Source organism: Hippichthys cyanospilos, chromosome 15, assembly GCF_059441005.1.
Source record: "Hippichthys cyanospilos isolate Australia breed blue-spotted pipefish chromosome 15, RoL_Hcya_1.0, whole genome shotgun sequence".
NCBI lineage: Eukaryota > Metazoa > Chordata > Actinopteri > Syngnathiformes > Syngnathidae > Hippichthys > Hippichthys cyanospilos.
Window position 1 is genome coordinate 4,144,539 of NC_142383.1, and position 18,943 is coordinate 4,163,481.

The following is an 18,943-nucleotide window of genomic DNA, read 5'->3' on the forward strand; positions in this document are numbered from 1 at the left end:
ACTATAGGGTGCACCTATGAAAGGCTACATTTTTTTAAAAAGCTGATGGTGCGCCTTATAATCAGATGTGCCATATATATGGATCATTATTGAGATTGGGATTGGTAGATGGGGAATGAACTGATAAAGTAAGCTTTACCTGTTTCTTTTGTGTGTTTACAGTTGAACAAGTTTGCTCATATTGACAGTTTAAAGCTGTTATTTGTGTTATTATTGTTATTACTTTGAGTATTACTATATTGTGATTGAAATTTTTTTAAAATATGTCATTAATTGAGGGTGCGCCTTATAATCCGGTGCGCCTTATATATGGGAAATGTTTTAACATATGTCATCAATTGAGGGTGCGCCTTATAATCCAGTGCGCCTTATAGTTCGGAAAATGCGGCAATTCTAATTCGGGAGACACTCTGAACTGGTTGCCAGCCAATTGCAGAGCACCCAGAGACAAACAACCCTCACACATGCAATTACATGCAAAGTCCAATCCATCTGCCATGCATGTTTTTGGAGTGTGGGAGGAAGCCGGAAAGAACCCACGCGGGCTTAGGGAAAACATGCAAACTTCACACAGGAAGACCAGAGCGAGGTGGATTTGAACTCGGTCCCTGGACTGTCAGGTGCACATGCTAACCATTGTGTCACCAAGCCACGATTCGAGGTCAAATAAATAAATTTGACTTTGGCAAAAAATAACCAATCACAGCTCAGCTTACAAATGACACATGATCAAACCCAGAAAATAAGTGCGCTGTGATTAGTCATTTCCTAAGTCTTTTATTTTTATGCCATTTTCAGTCAACAGTGAAAAAATGTGTTATTCACTGTCTAAGAAAACTAATTCATTTATCAGAATAATCAAATACAAAATACTTATCTTTTACTGGTGAAAATTACTGAATAAGTTCAGTATCCCTTAAACAAGGAGAGCAACGGCTTTTTCCACACATGGCCGGCAGCCTTGAATTTATATCTTTTTTGCCACCAAATAAATCACCATTTTAGTCTATTTTCCACATTAGTTTCATGATTTTAAATATGAAAATGGAGAAACTACTGTATGCAAAAACAAGACTAAAGAAAAAATGTTCAATGTCAATGGTAAAGTAAATGTTAAAGAGAAAACTTTATTTTACAAAGCACACACTATTAAAGCGAGTTATTCCTCTCTGATCTTTGTGTCTTTGACTTTTGGGACACTGGTTTTACCGCTGTTCCACTTTCCCCCATTTGTAGGAAACTCAAGTTGGAGAAAGAGCTGGCTGGAATGTTGTGGCGGATTCGGTGGGAGGACCTCCAGTTTGAGAGCCCCAATAAATACCACAAACGCGCCGGCAGTCGTCTCACGCTCTCGCAGGTAAATGATCGCCTAGTATTTCACTGTGTGATTTCATTACAATACGGCTAAGAAATGAATACAAATTTTCTGCATGAGGTTAAAGAAACCTATGTAAAGTTCCAATACTTTCATTGTTGTGAGGTAGACAGGCAATGGTATCCCCACATGAGCTCACATTAAAGCTGGCACACCTGAAAATGTCTTCATAATTCTTGACTTTATATTGCCTTCTCTGGCAGTGTCGCTGGCACATTCTCCACTGTGCAATTAACAAGTTGTTACAGTTCTGTCGGCTTCGGGAAAACACAGCGCAACATCCAACTGCTTCTTTTTACACCAGGACCGCTGTCAATGTTGCGTTTCTCTTCCAGGAATCCAAAAATGATCATTTGAAACTTGAGGCGATGTTTAGTGATCGGCACGGAAAACGCAAACAGCAGCAGCCCTGAAATAGTCAAAATCTTTTATTTACACATTCCATGTTGCTGTGCCAGTGGTTTATTGAAGGTGGCTGGGTTTGTGGTGGCAAAAACATATTAAGTGATCGTTAAAATAAGCTTTTGCCTGGCTCTCGTCCCTGCATTCATAATACCTTGTCGCGTTCTTCAAGTATCAGGTTGTGTTATTTGAGGGCTCATGCATCTTGTGTGCGTTGAAACTCATCCCGCAAGCGTTTGTGAAAACTCTTCACACTTTTTTGTCCTTTAATCCCTGGATTATCCTGTATATTACTGTGCCTATGGGATTTCAATGATGTACACATTTGAGTTTTTGTTTTTCTTGGGTACATTTTTGCATACCTTGTTTCTCCTGTCTGTATTTAGGCAGCAGAGTCTAATAAAGATTATGTTTTGGGGATAATATTCCACGTTATTAATAAAGTCCAGTTGTTCTTTTTTGGGAGGGGGTGCTGTCTTGTGAATGGAATCAATTGCACATTTAAAAAAGTCATCAAAATGTTAACCGGTGAATATGTGACTCAGAGAAAATAAGTTATTTATCATGGATTATGCTACATCATCAACAAAGTAATATTTTGGGCTTGATTATTAGGATGTGCAGTCTTTCCTCTTGGATTTTTTTCAGCAGTTGGGGTAGGCATTCCAGGGAACCGTGGCGATGTAAACAAATGACCAGATGACACAACTGCAGTGTAGTGCTAAGCAAATTAATAAAAACAACAACAAAAAAATTTTTGGCAGGAAAAGAAAAGGAGAAATTTGAAAAAGTATGACTATATATATATATATATATATATATATATATATATATATATATATATATATATATATATATATATATATATATATATATATATATATATATATATTACAAATACTGTGATTTTCTTTTTCATGGATGAATATGCAATTATAGTATGTGAAATTGTATATGTAAAAACACATTTTTATTTTAGAATATATCCCGTCCATATTTTTGCTGAGCGTATTTCTATAGTCTTCTATATTTTCTTTATAAATACAGCTTTAGTGCAATAATCACAATGTACATTCAAAACATTTTAAAACATGAAATAAAATCACATCATTCCATCAATCAAAAGCTATAGCTCCAATAGGCCAAGGACACTAAAGAGATTTTATATAAAAGCATTGCAATGCTTTTATATAGGTTTTTAAAAAAATAAAGTAAAGAAAAACTACTCCACTGTACTGTAATTTGCTGTACTGTACTGAACTTTACTGCAAAACCTGCCATCGTGGATGAATACACAAATATGGACTACGAAATTGTATTTGTAAAAACAAATTTTTATTTTAGAATATTTCCCGTCCTTAATGCTTGCTGAAAGTCAAGTACTTCAAACAGAGATTGAGGCATTAGCAAAATGGGCTGAAAGTCATATTTTTGCATTTTGTTCTTAACTGTAATGGTGAGCGTAAAAGTGAGAAAAAATACTTATTGGGAATTTTATGATGACATTATCGAAATAATGAACAGTGAATCTTTTCTGTTAAAAGGTGTTGCAAAGCATCATATGCATTCTTCTCTGCTTCTTTTTAGTTTTGCATTTTAATGTAAACATGTCTGCATTTATGATTTATAAATTGACTCAAGGCTAACACTTTTTTTCATCCTTTTCTCCTCAGAGAGGCTCCAGCTATGGCTCCCTGATAACTGCACATGGAAAATATCAGCTATTTGCAAAAACTGGCTATTTTAAGGTAAGGCTTGGTGGGTTCTGACATTTTCAACTCTCTCTTTTGCCACCTACGAGTGTACATGCTCGCTAAGAAAGCTGGAGAGGAGAAAGCATGTGGGCGAATTTTGGTAGTTGGTTTTAATGTGAGCTGCAGAATGCGTCAGTATTCCATTTTTTTCCTCCCCCCCCCCCTCCTGCCTGTCTCCTTCGACACTCCCGCCTTGCAGTCTGGACATGACAGTCAACTTTTTGCTGACTTTTATATGTCTGTTTATGGTAGAGGAGGTGTGAGGAAAAACAACAAACTATAATCAGTGTTGATTTTGTTTTTCTGCCCAGCTGTATGTTTGGTGCATTTAATCAGCGTTATGGCTCACATAAGGACTCATTAAAGCAGAAGTTAGGAGAAAATGTTTGTTAAGCTGTTTTAAAGTTACGAATGAATTCAGCGGAGCCACTAAGGTCAAACACAATCCCTTCTGGGACACCGGTTGGCTTGTTTTTTGGTCATATTTCAAGCAAGATTTTCTCACAGGAAATAATAGAACTGATCTGTTCCAGATCACAAAAGCTTTTCAACTTTTTTTAAGTAAAGAAACTCCTGGGTTTCCATTTGTCTCTTTTCTATTCATCCCTTTCATTTTTGAGTTATTTCTGCTGAATATATTTATTTTTATTTACACACTAATTAAAATAAAAGGTAAATATAATGGTTTTGGGCACTGGAACATATGAATCCCGTTGCTAATCATTTCAATGGGAAACATTAACCTGTTTTTTGTTTTTTTAATATTTGAGTTATAAACAGGGTCACGGAACAAATTAAGTTTGGAACCTTAGGTTTTGCTGTACCTATGCAAATATTGTTTGTAATATATTGTAAAACAATGACTAGTCTAAAAATTGAAGACAGTGACAAAGGCTTTGTGATAGTGTATCACACGGACTGTAAATTTTGATCCCTGTTGTTGTTCAGAGACGTTTTAGAGTTTCCAAGTTGCCTGGTGACTTATTGCTTCATATATTTTATGACAAGAGTGGAGACACAGAAGACTCATCCATTTATATTGTATACTTGCCTTCCATTCATTAATAATTTGCTGAGTGGCTAACAGTGTTGGACTCCTAATATAAGGAATTTCAAGTCATATGAAATCTTACTGATAAGAATGGGTCAGAAATTTAACAAAGCAATCAGATAAACACATTGATGCTTTGGCATCGCGCCTTGAAATAAACATGGTCTGATCCATTTTCAGCACTGCAAACAATTCAGGACAGTAATATTATACAGAGTGTTACCAAAATATGTGAGATGATGATGTGTTGCCATGACAATAATGTCCCCGGCCTTTGTATTAAAAGCAAGTGTACCATCAAGCTGATTTTTGAAGATGATGTAGTTGGATAAATTACCATACATTTTTGTTTTAATCGCTGGCTGGATTTCCTCTCTTAATTTCCAAGGGCAATTTGCATGCTTGTTAGTCTTCAATTGGCAGACATTTATGTTTGCTGTCACCACGTCTTGATTGCAGGGCAACCTGGTGGCTATCAAACACGTCAACAAGAAGAGAATTGAACTAACCAGACAAGTTTTATTGGAACTCAAACATGTAAGTGTTGCTTATATAAAATATTTGAACATGTGTTTGCTTCATTTCATTCTTCATCTTGATATTTTCAAGTTCTCTATTAGAGTGAATTATTTGTAAACAATCAGTGTACAAAGAATGTATAACTAACAACCATTATTATGGGCAACAACCATAATCCATTGGTTCAAAAAGCAATTGCTGGCTGCATCCTGCATTCAGTTTTCATTTTTTCTTTATTTATCTGTGAAAATTATATTTATATTCATAGGTTCACAGTTTTGCACTGCTTTTCCGCTCTATTTTAATCTAAGTAGAGATTTTGACAACTGAAGAGAAACTTAGTACGAACAAATAAAAAGCGTCACGCCATCGGTATGAACAGCAACGTAATAACAGTACCAAGAATGACTGTCTGCTAGATAGGCTTGGACATTTCAGCTCAAAATGGTTGCTTTCTACGTAATTTGTTTGCTGTTACCCTACATGCCCCCCAAATCAGTTAACAGAAAGTGAACCGCTCTAATGTCAGCCTCTTGAAAGCTCTGAATTCATGCGTCCAGCCATCAACTCCAAGCGAGAAAACCGTTGCCTTGTGCTTTCATTTTTGATGACAGCCTTGGGTGTTGGGTTATGAACAAGCCCCTACATATTCACTAAATGTTCTATTCCATCAGTGAAATCAAACAACCATGAAGTGACGTGATTGTACTTGTTCCCACTGCAGGTAGAAGACATACACAAGGTTAAATTTGTCCTCTTCTCCCCCGCCCAAAACAAGGCAAAATATGTTAAGATTCCAGTGAAGTGCTTTATTTTTCACAGGGTATTTAGGAATGTCACTCATGGTGTTGTTGTGTAATGGCCTGGCTTAGGTGCATGCAGCATGGCGTCGCAGATGTTAATAGGAATTATTTGGTGTAAGCGTTCTTGCAATTTAGTAAGAATTATTTTGACTTCACAAATAACATTATTCAGTAGCTTTAGTAGTTAGAGCAATCAATCTACAGTCCCTCCAGTGCTCCAAACTGCCCCTAAATAGTACAGTTTTTCACCCAAAATTTGAGACAGAGAAGGATTTTTTTCTTTCAGCTCACAGGTGTTGGTTCATTGTATACATTTTTAATGAAATAATGCCAAACTTTGAAAGTTCTTTGTCTTTTACTGATGGCTGCTTGCCTCTCATTGTGCTGACATTGACCAAATGTGTTCTGTGTATCTGTAGTCACAGTTTGTTGAAACAAAATATCATGACAAAGATTTTTCCTCAACTTTTTTTTGTCTTCACATTTAGGTGATCAGACAGGCAGACAGATGGATAAAGAGCTAACACTTTGCAGGAAGGACTCTAGAAATAGTATGACAGAGCTCTTGAGACGTGCCTAACCTCACTAGTCATCCTGAAACACACTTTGGAATGTAACATCCATTTTTTTTCTTAATCCCAGCACTGACAACTACAGCTTTTGGAAACCCTGTAGATCAGGGGTTCTCAATTTTTTTGGAGCCAAGGGACCCCTTTTAGAAAGCAAATTTTCCCAAGGACCCCCATTGCAAATGTTTGTGGAAACAAAACAAAACAAAACAAAAAAAAAATCATCATATTTACTAACTAAATCAACATGGTTTTTGATGATGACGTTGATTATGTGGGTCTACTTGACAAATTTCAAAATGATTACATATTTAAAAAGGTATTAAACTGGTTGAATTGATTATTGACGTCACGAATAATTTCACAATTTAATGTAAAAGAAAATGAAATTAGCACAAATATTTTTTATTCACTTATTCAATGGCCAAAACATATTTTTATGTTGTTGTTTTTTTATTGGTTTTTTTTGTTTTGTTTTTTTTTTGGGAGGGGGGGTGAAAAAGACTGGTATTAAATGAATAAAGTTCAACTTCAGGCCCTAAAATTAGTAGTTACCTAAAGTAATTGATTACAAAAGAAATCTAGTACCTGCTGTTTTTAGATGCTCCTTTAGCCAAAAAAGAAAAAAAATGGAAAAAAAATGTACCTGTGACTCAATGTCTGGACTTGAAAAGCGTGAAAATATATCAATGGGATTGAATGAGTTAAGTACTGAGGAATTAACTACATTCGGTATTTAGAATTAACTGCATTCGGTATTTAACTATTTCACTGCCAATGCTGTCAAAGATCCATTTTACTGGCATGGCAGTGAATGAGTTAGGCCTTGTCGACATGTAGGGTGTCCGCAGACCCACTGAACCACTACTTTAGATGATTCACAATTCACAACATGTTAGAGAAGATCCGTTAGGGCTTCCCGTAAGACTGCATGGCCCCTAAGTCAGTCAGCAGGCCACATGGGAGCGGGGCTGCCGTCTGAACTGGCACCCTCTCAGACCTCCCAGAGGCCCGATCGCCCGTCAAACCTCAGCTCATGAAAAAGCCGACCAGATGGGGGCCGCCGGTGGAAACTTAACCACTTGTCTTCCAGCTCACCTCCCTCCAAATCCCCCCACCCACTCACCACTCAGCGTTCAGTTGGGGGAATTATATAGGCCAAAGGGTAGGCTAACATCTCCCAGACTGTAAAACAGGAGCCAGTGACTCCGGCTTTCTGCTGTCAGTCATAGACTTTGAGAAAAGTAACTTACCTGCCAAAATCACAAACTATGTCTTTATTGTTGATTTCATAAATATTCTATATTTGTTTAATGCTGCTTGGATGGTTTCATATGAAAGTCCCAGAAAATCTTTTTCATAAAAAAGCAAAGTCTTCATACGTACATTTCTGATTTCCACAACAACCCGTTGACCACATTCTTGTTTTGCCCCCCACCAACTGTTTTAAATAAGGAGAGATTAGTATTGATTGTGTAAGTGTAAGATTTTACTTTGCTGTGGCACTCCTGCTTGTACACACACACACACCTCACACTCCCAACACACACTACCTCATTCATGACCACCAAGACCAAATTATGCACTTGCACGTTTCACCTAGGTGCCCTGTCTCAAGTCTCAACATGCAGAAATAGACATTGTGCCAACTAGCTGGCTGCAAGTACAAGATTTTAATGAAATGCTGGCAACCGTAATCCCAAGTCTGAATATAAATGAACTGTCAGTCCTTCTCCCCTGTTTCCACAAGGTTAGAGAAATGTGATGTTTGGAAAATTCACTGTGTTTGTGTTATTTTCAGATGAGGGATGTCCAGTTTAACCATCTCACCCGCTTCATTGGGGCCTGCATCGACCCTCCTAACATATGCATCATAACTGAGTACTGTCCCAGAGGCAGTTTGCAGGTAGTGTCCGCTATTTTAAAAATACTGTACTTTCAATGTGATAGTAAAACGCTAATCTAAAAACATCCTTACCAATTTTATTCCAGCTTTATGGTTTAGATAACTAACAATTCAGCTCCATCCCAGCAATAGATACAAAAAAGTAAAAGTAGTTAACTTGGAATTCCCCCGCAAGGGATAGGAATGAGTACAACATGATTTTTGATAAGTTTATAAAAATGAACAATTTCTGGAAAGAAATCACATGATTTAAATTATATATGTCAAGGGTGTCAAACTAATTTTTATCATGGGCCACATTGCAGTTATAATTTCTGTCGGAGGGTCATTATGAGTGTGAAGTCAAATAAAGTCTTATCGTCACACATTTACACATCTTGAAATCAGAGGCCGCTAAAAATGTTCAAAAGAAGTATTGGTAACAAAAAAAAATGTAAAAATTGACAATAACTTGCAAATTTGGTATTTTACCCAGAAACATGATGTCATAATTAGCATTTCACGGGCCACACAAAATGATGTGGCGGGCCGGATCTGGCCCCCGGGCCTTGAGTTTGACACCTGTGATGTATGTAATCAGTGAAAAGAAGAATAGCACTTAAAATGTCTTGTGTTATTTAACTTCCACAACTGAAAGGTTCATCATTTGTTGATTAATGTTTTTCCTCAATGTTTAATAATAGAAATATTTTAAAGATAAAAAAAGAGTGGGTTCAAATGCCATTGACAAAAACATGTTCATTTTTTTTAACCTATTCTACCTGATTACAGATAAGGTAGTTTTCAGAAGCTAATCAGTGTTTTTGTCCTTTTTATAATAAAGCTAGTATAAGTTGGAACATTGCTCATAATGTGCATACAAATAACAAGACCAAAGAATTGTGTGGGTTTATGGGTTCTGGCTTTGGCATGGAACAAAAGCTACTGAATGTTTGATGATTAGCTGGGGGATTTGGGACATGTGGCGCATTGAGAAAAACCCTCTTACAGGATGTGACATTCATGAAAAAGTTGATTGTGAGGAAATGGATGGGATTTTGTCATTTTGGCAAATGCCGAACAGCTGAATGAAAAGTATCACCCGTGCAACTGTGTAAGTGAGCCACTATTATCGACAGTAATGCGCAAATCTGCCCAGGACCAAGATTCTATAAATAAAACTATTCAATAGTTTTCTTTAATGCTGACCCCAAGCAAGTTGAGTTTGACACATGTGTGCGTCTTTCTCTTGGAGAAATGCAGTGCAAGATGCTTTAAGGCATCTTATATTTGGCCTGCCTGTGTTGCCTGTGTTGATGGGAGCAACTGTTATGATATGACTGGTTGACAACTGTGTAGTCTGATTCCACTAACTTGCCGGGTCATTAGCATCTTCGGATTGGCATGCGGGGCCCGAAGCATATGAAAGAATGTAAGAGGTCTGGCCTAAAGGTGTTTCCTCTCCAAAAATACACTTTGAAGTAGCTGAAGAGATGCTCAGAAAAAAGGATGTTTTCCTTGTCTATCAATGATGAGCTTGTGTGTATGCCTTGCAGGACATTCTGGAGAATGAGAGCATCAACCTGGACTGGATGTTCCGCTACTCACTGATCAATGACATAGTGAAGGTACATGGGTGGGAGGGGTGAAGTCACAAAGGCATTTTCAACCGGAGAAAAGATGCTTTGTGAGTCTCGGAGAATCATAGAAACTACCTTGGTTGTTGCCATGGTTTCGCGTGGATAGTGTGTAAGAGAGAATACGGACAATATGAACTAACACGACGCAGCTACAGTAAATATTGCTGTTACACAGCACGGAGCAGGAGAGAAAACATCATTCTAAACGCCGCATGTTTCGTTTGCAAATCTGATCATGGATCTACTTAAGAAGATCTCCTCAAACCTCTCGAACACAGATGCTCTTTGTCACAAGATCCAAGTCTTGGAAGGGTTCAATATTGAACTGCATGTATAATGAAGTGCTTCAGCTGAATTGCTCCATACAGATAGAGGAGACACTGCCGAACCTTTGGGGGGATCTTTCCACAAACTGACTCAACTGTTTCCACAAAATATTGAACATGAGTCCATCTCCACTGCCCGCCTCCCGTAGGAACCAACAGTAATTTCACGGAAATTCTCCCGAGACCGTAATGTCCTTGAAACATGGCCTCTTTTCAAAACCCTCAACATACATCCACTTGTCAAAGCCTATTGTTTCCACATGTCCACAATTACCGAATGTCTCCTCATGTTGAGGGGGGAAAAAAAAGGAAAATGAGTGCCTTGATGCATGAATGAATGCACCTCTGCTTTCCAGGGTATGAACTATCTCCACAACAGCTATTTTGGATGCCATGGAAATCTGAAGTCATCTAATTGTGTGGTGGACAGTCGATTTGTGTTGAAAATCACTGATTATGGATTGGCCAGCTTTCGCTCATCCTGTGAAAATGATGACTCTCATGCGCTCTATGCGAGTAAGTTGCCTTTGTGCAAATCACAAATACAGTACCAGTCAAACTTTTCAAAACACCTTGAGATCAAAATGGTCTCAAACACATTATGAGGTTGAGAAATTCAGGCAATTTAAGCTTGGTAATGCACAGCTGTGATTTGAAGTCAACCTAGGTCATAAATCATCTCCCACACTGTAAAGCTGACTGAGAAACCACCATGTTCAAACATGTTTTCTGGACAAATGGTGCTTACTTTCTATATTTTCAAAAACATACTCTGCTTAACATTTTTGATGAACATTTTTTCCACATAATTCCTGTTATATTTCTTCATAATGTCAATGACATATATCAATTTTACAGGAAATGTTAAAGAATTAAAAAATATCCAATTAGAGGCTTTTTCACATTTTTGAATGGTACTATATTTCCAATTTGCTTACCTCAATTTTGACACTAACTCATTTTTAGAGAAGCTGTGGACAGCTCCCGAGCTGCTTATTTACGACCAGCATCCGCCTCAGGGGACACAAAAGGGTGATGTGTACAGTTTTGGCATCATCCTGCAGGAAATTGCCTTAAGAAATGGACCTTTCTATGTGGAAGGCATGGACCTCAGCCCCAAAGGTAAAGTCATATATTGTACTCCATGCTCATAAGGTATAATTGCGCTTGCATTGTTGTCATTGTGACAAAAACTACAGTTTGGTCAAAAAATCAATTAGGTGAGTTCAAGGGTCCAGTTACCAATTCTGTTTGACACGAACAATAAACAGTAAATGATTCACATTTTAAGTGCCACTACTAAGGGTTCAGATATTTTGAGAGGCAAATTTCTGAGCCTCAGGCAGGGCATTCCAGAGCTGAGGGGCCCATGACCACATAAGCTCGACCACCTTTTAGTTTGAGGCATCAAGGAGAGCCAGTAGAGGCCTGTCTGCTCTCTCACACTGGAGCTAATTTGCAGAAATGGAGAAGGGAGGCTGGATGTATTCAAGCTGATTGGTAACATGATTTCAAAAAGGACTAGTAATAAGTGTAGCCCAAAAACGAGGCTGATGGGATTTTGTCATCTGGTATATATTAAGAGTGAAGCTGCTGCCTCTTATTAAAAAGAAAAAAATGGAGTGAGCGCTTACCAAAAATACATGTATAATAGTCGAACCTAATATTATGATAGTATATAATTTTGAAAGAACATTGTAATGTAATTACATAAAACACAATACTCTTGTTTGCATTCAAAATCATAGCCAACCGTGGGTCATCAGGTGACGACGAAGCCTCAATGGGAACGAAAACCTTGAAAACAATTCAAGAGCAAGTTTGCAACCTTTACATAAACTCAATGGATATTTAGCATACCCGTGGGGTATTTTCGTCGTTGGATGACGTTTGTTCGGTGTTTATTCACAGTCACGCTCAGTGCTGATTGTCCAAGTGCCACAAATCCGTTAAAAGGCTAAAAAGCCTGCACCTTTTCCGTGGACTGATAAAATGGTTTAAAATAACATCAGTCTTCAAACGCTGTTGTAGTTCTTTCAAAACGTTCTTAAAACCAAAGAAGAGGAAGTGGTGATAACCTTTCGAGTGCAATTTACTTAAATAGCATTTTTTTTTGGACTCAACTGCAGCTAAAAAAACAAAACCTTTTCTCTCTACCTCAGAGATCGTGCAGAAGGTCAGAAACGGCCAGAAGCCATTTTTCCGTCCAATAACAGATACTCGATGTCACTCGGAGGAACTGACCATCCTGATGGAGGGCTGCTGGGCTGAGGACCCTGCGGAGAGACCCGACTTTGGCCACATCAAGATCTACATGGCCAAACTCAATAAGTATGACTCCGCCATCTTACATTTAAAAGGATCATGGTTAATTACATTCTCAACAATTCTCAAACAATTAAGGGCATTTCAATAAAACCTAATTGCCTGTCTGCCCCCATAATTTCAATTAGTATATTCATTTAAAGCCCCACGCGACACCAAAAACGCAGTCATCTGAATATTTTTTCGTTTAATGATCCAAGAAGAAACTGCTCCCCCGAGCAGAAAGAGGTGCCAGAAAGAGCTACACTGACACAGCAGATGGTCTCTTTGTCAAAACTTTGATTCACGAATGCATCTGGGAAAGGGCTGATTGAATCACTTCGGAAAAGGGCAAGCTGTCAATTTTTTTTCATTTAAAATGTTTCACATCCATTACTGACTAATCTGTTCAACAATCACGAATGCCCACTCTGCTAGATATTGCCAGCTTGGAATATGCCGCGCCATTTTGCATGTACCGTACAAAACACCCATGGAAAAAGTCACAATCACAAGTGTGTGCTTGTTTTTTTTTTTCAAGGGAATCCAATCCTTTTCGAGCCTACCTGTTATAGACCATTCTGGTCATTAATAGACAAGACCCCAAAGCAGACTGAACTTAAAGAGAATGAGTCAAAATTTAAGAAAAGGGAGCACACACATAAATTTACCAAAGTACCAACCAAAATGGATGCACAATTTCAACTAAAAGCGACACTGATAAAAGGCCCACGTGAACAGGAGTGGTATTGATTATGGAACGAAATGTACAGAGGCTGTGAAGCTTACGTCGCACAATAGAAGGGGTGTTTCCACAAAACTTGTATCAAGGTGTGCTTCATATGGGCAAAGACCCAGAAATGAAAACGTGTGAAGTTACGCTGGCCGGCTTGGCAACGTGACGACTTCAGGAAAGTGGTTTGATTGTTTGGCGAGCAATTCAAATATATCACAACCGCAAAACACAATGCCGATCGCCTGTCAACACACATTTTGTGGGTTTCGGGTCGCTTTTACAGTTATTTCTGCTACTGCAAAAGTTTTTTGAGCATTGTCCGTTGTTGCGATGGAACCTGCATGAAATAGAATTTTCAGTTGATTGTTTCCAGTTAGATAAGGTAAAAATAAATTAATAAAAACTTTGGGAAAGCTTTTATTTCTAAATTAAAAATAACAATCATAAATAATTATCCTTAAAGCACTTGTTGTATTTGGCTCTTACAGTAACACAGCGCACTCATATAATTTTCTTAAATAGCCACGGACTTCTCAACTACATATTGACTTCTTGGTCCGTTGCACCACTTGATGATGTCCTTAGATCAAATGAAGCAACATGAAGCTTTGAACCATGTGCAAACCAATTGACTGCAAAGCTTCATTGCTTCAAGAAACTTTATTTGGCCATCACTGGTATAAAATAAACCAAAAACTTCGTTTCAAAAAGAGGACACTGTCAGAAGAAAATACAAAGTAACACAACCCTCAAAACTAGCACAAGTTACTTACTCATAACTACAAACACGGAAAAGCACAATAGGGATATGTAACGACCGCAAATGTATCAGAATCAAGAAAGCAATAATGATCTGACATTGTCCTCATTTCAACTCCACTTAAAAAAGTAGACTCATGCCTAATCAGCAGCAGGTGTGGAGCCAGAGACCTCACTCCCACCCCCCAGGCCAAAGAATCCAGACGCGCTCTAAGAAGACAGCATAACATTGACGACCAGAGAGAAGCCGCCAATACACATAACATAACCATTGTTTACAAGCTTTGAAAGTTTTATTGAATTTGAAATCACAGAAAACAATGAATGAGACAACATGTACGAAAACTGAAGCAGAAGGAATCTGTAAGCTGGAATCTGACACACGTTAAGGCAATTCTTAATGATGCAATGATGAAGCGGAAGCTTTTTTCTCTAATCAAGACACTCAATCTCCTGGTTCCTTGTTGCCAGTATTCATAGGTCTCAATGCTGCTAGGGGGTTTGTTGGTCTGCTTTCTAACAGCAACCTGCTCTTCTCTAAGTGCTGATGCTGAGATCCAAACATTCTTTGTGGTTCATTATGCTTGATCCAGACTTGGAGCCATTTACCGATAACGTAATTCAAGATAAATAGAATTTATCTCTAAATAAAATGCGTTGGTATCATGTTTAACAAAATATGGAATCAGTTATTTGTGGCGTTTTGTGGTACACGTGTGTGGTTTAACGATAAGCTCAACTTGTGCTTGGAAGATGAACATTCCTATAAAAGAGGCCCTATGTTTTTCCATTTGCTATTGTGTAGTATCTCAGACTCTACTTCTATCCCTTGCACTGTTTTGCTATCCATCCATCCAATTTCTAGAGACGCTTATCTTTACAAGGGTCGCAGGCTTGCTGGTGCCTAACCCAGGTGGCTACAGGCAGTAACCGGGGGGCACCCTCAACTGGTTGCCAGCCATTCGCAGGCCACAGACAAACAACCATTCATGCACCCAGTCACACCTAAGGACAATTTAGTATGTCCAATACACCTGGTTTTGGCGCGTGGGAAGAAGCCGGAGTGCCTGGAGAGAACCCATGCAGGCTCGGGGACAACATGCAAAATCTACACAGGAAAGCCAGAGCCAGTTGGACCTGAACTCGGGTCCCTGAACTGTGAGGCATATTTGTGAACTGAATGTTATTCCAGGTCTTAATGCCAACCTGGGCCATATCTTCTTCAAGCTTGGGTCTTCTACCAGCTTGGAAGATTCTGTTCTTCTGATTTAAGCTGTTCCTAGTATTGCAGTCCTCTGTAAGATGTGAGAAATTGTTCCTGGTATCTACCGGAGCCCTCCATCCAGCTTGGGGGTAACCGCCCACAGTACACCGATCACTATTACCTTTACCCTCCTCATTTAGTTCTTCATACATGCAATTGGCTGGTAAGCAGTTGTCAAGTGTCTAGCGTGTTTTGCCACTTTTATGTCCTCTACTCAACTGGCTCTGAGTCAAATGCAGACTCATCTTAGTGATGTATAGCTTCCCATTTGGAGTGGTCTGGAGTAAAGAGCTCTGTGTGATTGATAACCATATCACTCAAGGAAGGTCTTGACAGTGGCATGCAGAGTCCTACATGTGCATGCAGCCCTTCGTTACGCAAGGCAGCATGTTCATGCTCTGTTTGCTGGTTATTTTCATTAAGTAAATGTATGTCATTGACATGACGTGATGGATGTGCTGTTATATTTGGCCTGTGCATAAGCCTGGACTTGAAGGGCACAGAAACAAGAAGGGTGTTCAGCACTAAATGGTTTGTTTAACCCGTACGGCGTTAAAAGTCACCACCAAAAGCTAACTTTTCCCAGTGCAAGTCCCAACTGTGTGCATACTGTTTGCTCTATTCTACAACAAGTATGTTTAAGCACTTTCTAAACAAGAAAGCACTCAGGCAGTCTGCACCAAACTGCACGGTTTACAGCGCCTGATACTATTTTGTTCTATCTGCCACTCAATCTAGAACTGCTTAATAATTGACATTAAAGACTGTGACTGGGTTTGTTTGTTGCCCCAAATGATGCAAATCTCATGTGAGAAAATACAGGTGACGTTTATTTTTATGTAGCATCCTCTTCTAGGCCAAATTGAAACTCTGATTTTCTATGTTCCTTTTTGAGTACTGTAGATGTACGAGTTTGTGTTGGGGCCAATCCGGGGGGGGGCAGATTACAAAAACAAATATTGGTTTTAAAACGTCATACTTTTAAAAAGTCAACGTCAAAATTGCAAGACAAATTCAAAAACAACATTCTGAGACCAGCAGACGCCGTCTTTATCTCGGGAAATGACGCACATTTATCAGCAACTTTCATTAAATTTTCCCTAGTTACAAGTTCAAACAAAAGTCAAGAGGCAATTCTTCGAACTTGACAAACATTTGTAATCATTTACAGTTGATACTGATGACTTTATCTATTTATTTGTGAAACTAAAGTCTAATTTGGTAAAATGTCAAACTGTTTCTATTTTAACACATAGCAGTTTCTCTTTCAGTCATTTTTATTAGGTGACCCAATACAGTATGTACATGTCAATACCGATATTGATTCATTAAGATATCACCAGGAATGATACATGCTCTTAGTTTTTTTTTTTTTTTTTTGTATGCAATTTTAGAAGAGTCTTAATCAAGCAATATTGTTTAAAAAAGAACAATGGTCAGCAACTGTAGGTAGGAGAAAATATGGCCCATTTATAGGATAGGAGAGCAGGAACGCCATCTGAAATGTTCTGCTTGTGTATGGGAGCTAATTTCGGAGATTTTGGATGTAGCTCAGTATGAACCAATACAATTTTTTTTTCAGCTGATATCAGGGCAATATTCAATATTATATATTATTAATTATCATTAATATATATTATAGATATTACATTGAGCTCACCATCTGTATGCACACAGCGACATCATGTTATTTAAACTCAGTGGCGGGCCGTGACTTTCACACGTATGCCTTCTTTGATGTTAGACTCTTGAATAAATACCCCCCATGCGCACACATATGCATTACTGGGCTACACAAGCTATTTTCCGGAGCTTTTAAATGTCAATAAACCTGCGTCAGCCATTAAAACGTGTCATTACACATAATGCTGTCGAAACTTTTAAAAATTAATAATAATTTAAAATAAATATCCACAAAATTTTATGAAGTCCAAATTACAAATCACACTTTACTATAAGAAGAACATCATTTTATTTCTTTACAATTATTTGAATGCGAACGAAATAAAATAACACAAAAATATTAAAAATGAAACAATAAATAAAGAAAAGGCTTGCACTCACCAAAACAAACGACGGTCACAATGGTCTTTTCAATACCACTCAATTTTTCTAGACCTCTTCATGCTCTTTTTCTCTTCGCACTGAGATATACATTGTATCCACTCGGGTGTTCCCAAAGGTTTTTTTTTAAATCACCATCGCACATTGAGGAGCTCTCTTTACCTTCAAACTGAGATGTACAATACTGTATATCCACTTGTGTGTCCACAAAAGCTTTTAAAAGCACCGTAGCGTATGTGTCCAGCCGTTCTTTGGTGTCTCGTTGCTGTCTTGCACAACTGCACAACGCAGTAGAGACCCATGCTGTGTTCGGCCTTGTTGCGGTGGCTCGACACAGCGCAGTGGGGCGGATTTGAAATCCGTGGTGCAATATCTGGATTTCACTGGTTACACTGAGCCCGCTATGTTCCTGCATTTTGTCTCGGCAACCAACAAGTGGGCGATTAGCTAATGCTTCTCTGTTTGCTTGTTTGTTAGCCACAAGTTGTGCTACAGTACATATGTGCTCTTTTCAGACTCATTAAACAAAGAATGATTGAAAATGTTCCACCCTGTATCAAACGTACCGATTATGTCTGCTTGCTGAAGACATTAGCTTTAAATCTTGCACCACATGTGCTTCAACCACAGCATATTTTGTAGTCATTGTCATAAAAGCAGGAAGGGTACACAAATGCACACAATGAGGCACGCAATGTTATGCATCAGATTTCTGTCACATTTGTGTACGTGTATCTAAACAAATAGAAGTCATATCATTTATGTCATGATTGATAGACATTTCTAGATCCTTGATCTTTTAAACAGATGAAGTCATATGTAATTGTTATGATCAGAGCCGAGATAATGGATAAACAACTAATGGATTACCAATTCAAAATATATTGATTTTGATCATTGATTAATTATTTTCACATTTATTTAAAATTCTTGAAATTTTGTCTCTCTCCTTTTTCTCTGTACTCCTCCATATAAGGAGAATCATTATCTTTGTGTGATAACAAAATATGACATTTCCTAACATTTGCTTTTACTTTGGAAAAAAAAACTAAATTTAAAACTTGAGTTCAATGGTTTGAGACCAAACCATTTACTTTTTGATTTAATTTAAAGAAATACATGTTGCAAATTTCCTGCAGTCAATTTGAAATAGTCCTGTTTTTTACTGAATGAAAATAAAAATATCCTTTTTTGTTCTGATTGATTAATCGGCAAAATAATTGATAATTACCGTATTTTTCGGACTATAAACCGCATTTTTTTTCCTCATGATTTGAGCCCTGCAGTTTATAGTCCAGTGCGGCATATCTGTTGTATTTTTTTTTGTTTTGTTTGTTTTTTGTTTTGCTTGCCACCAGCAAGTATATGTGTGTATCTGTTCGAGGTTTCAATTTATGGAAATAGAACTAAAAAGATTCCAATCAGTGGCTATGCTCAAAGAGTTTTAAAATATATTATTAAAAAAATAAATATGTCTCAATTGAATAAGAGA

At 37.9% G+C, this 18,943-nt stretch overlaps 1 protein-coding gene across 1 annotated transcript in view; it reads left to right on the forward strand.

The window, feature by feature from the left end:
• npr2 (natriuretic peptide receptor 2) overlaps nt 1-18,943 on the forward strand; it is a 65,259-nt gene that overhangs the window by 36,461 nt on the left and 9,855 nt on the right. The window contains exons 8-15 of the mRNA XM_088435189.1: nt 1,237-1,357; nt 3,451-3,525; nt 5,042-5,119; nt 8,275-8,379; nt 9,915-9,986; nt 10,681-10,840; nt 11,291-11,446; nt 12,487-12,655. Coding sequence (XP_088291315.1) covers nt 1,237-1,357; nt 3,451-3,525; nt 5,042-5,119; nt 8,275-8,379; nt 9,915-9,986; nt 10,681-10,840; nt 11,291-11,446; nt 12,487-12,655 — 936 coding nt within the window. The remainder of the gene's footprint in view (nt 1-1,236; nt 1,358-3,450; nt 3,526-5,041; nt 5,120-8,274; nt 8,380-9,914; nt 9,987-10,680; nt 10,841-11,290; nt 11,447-12,486; nt 12,656-18,943) is intronic.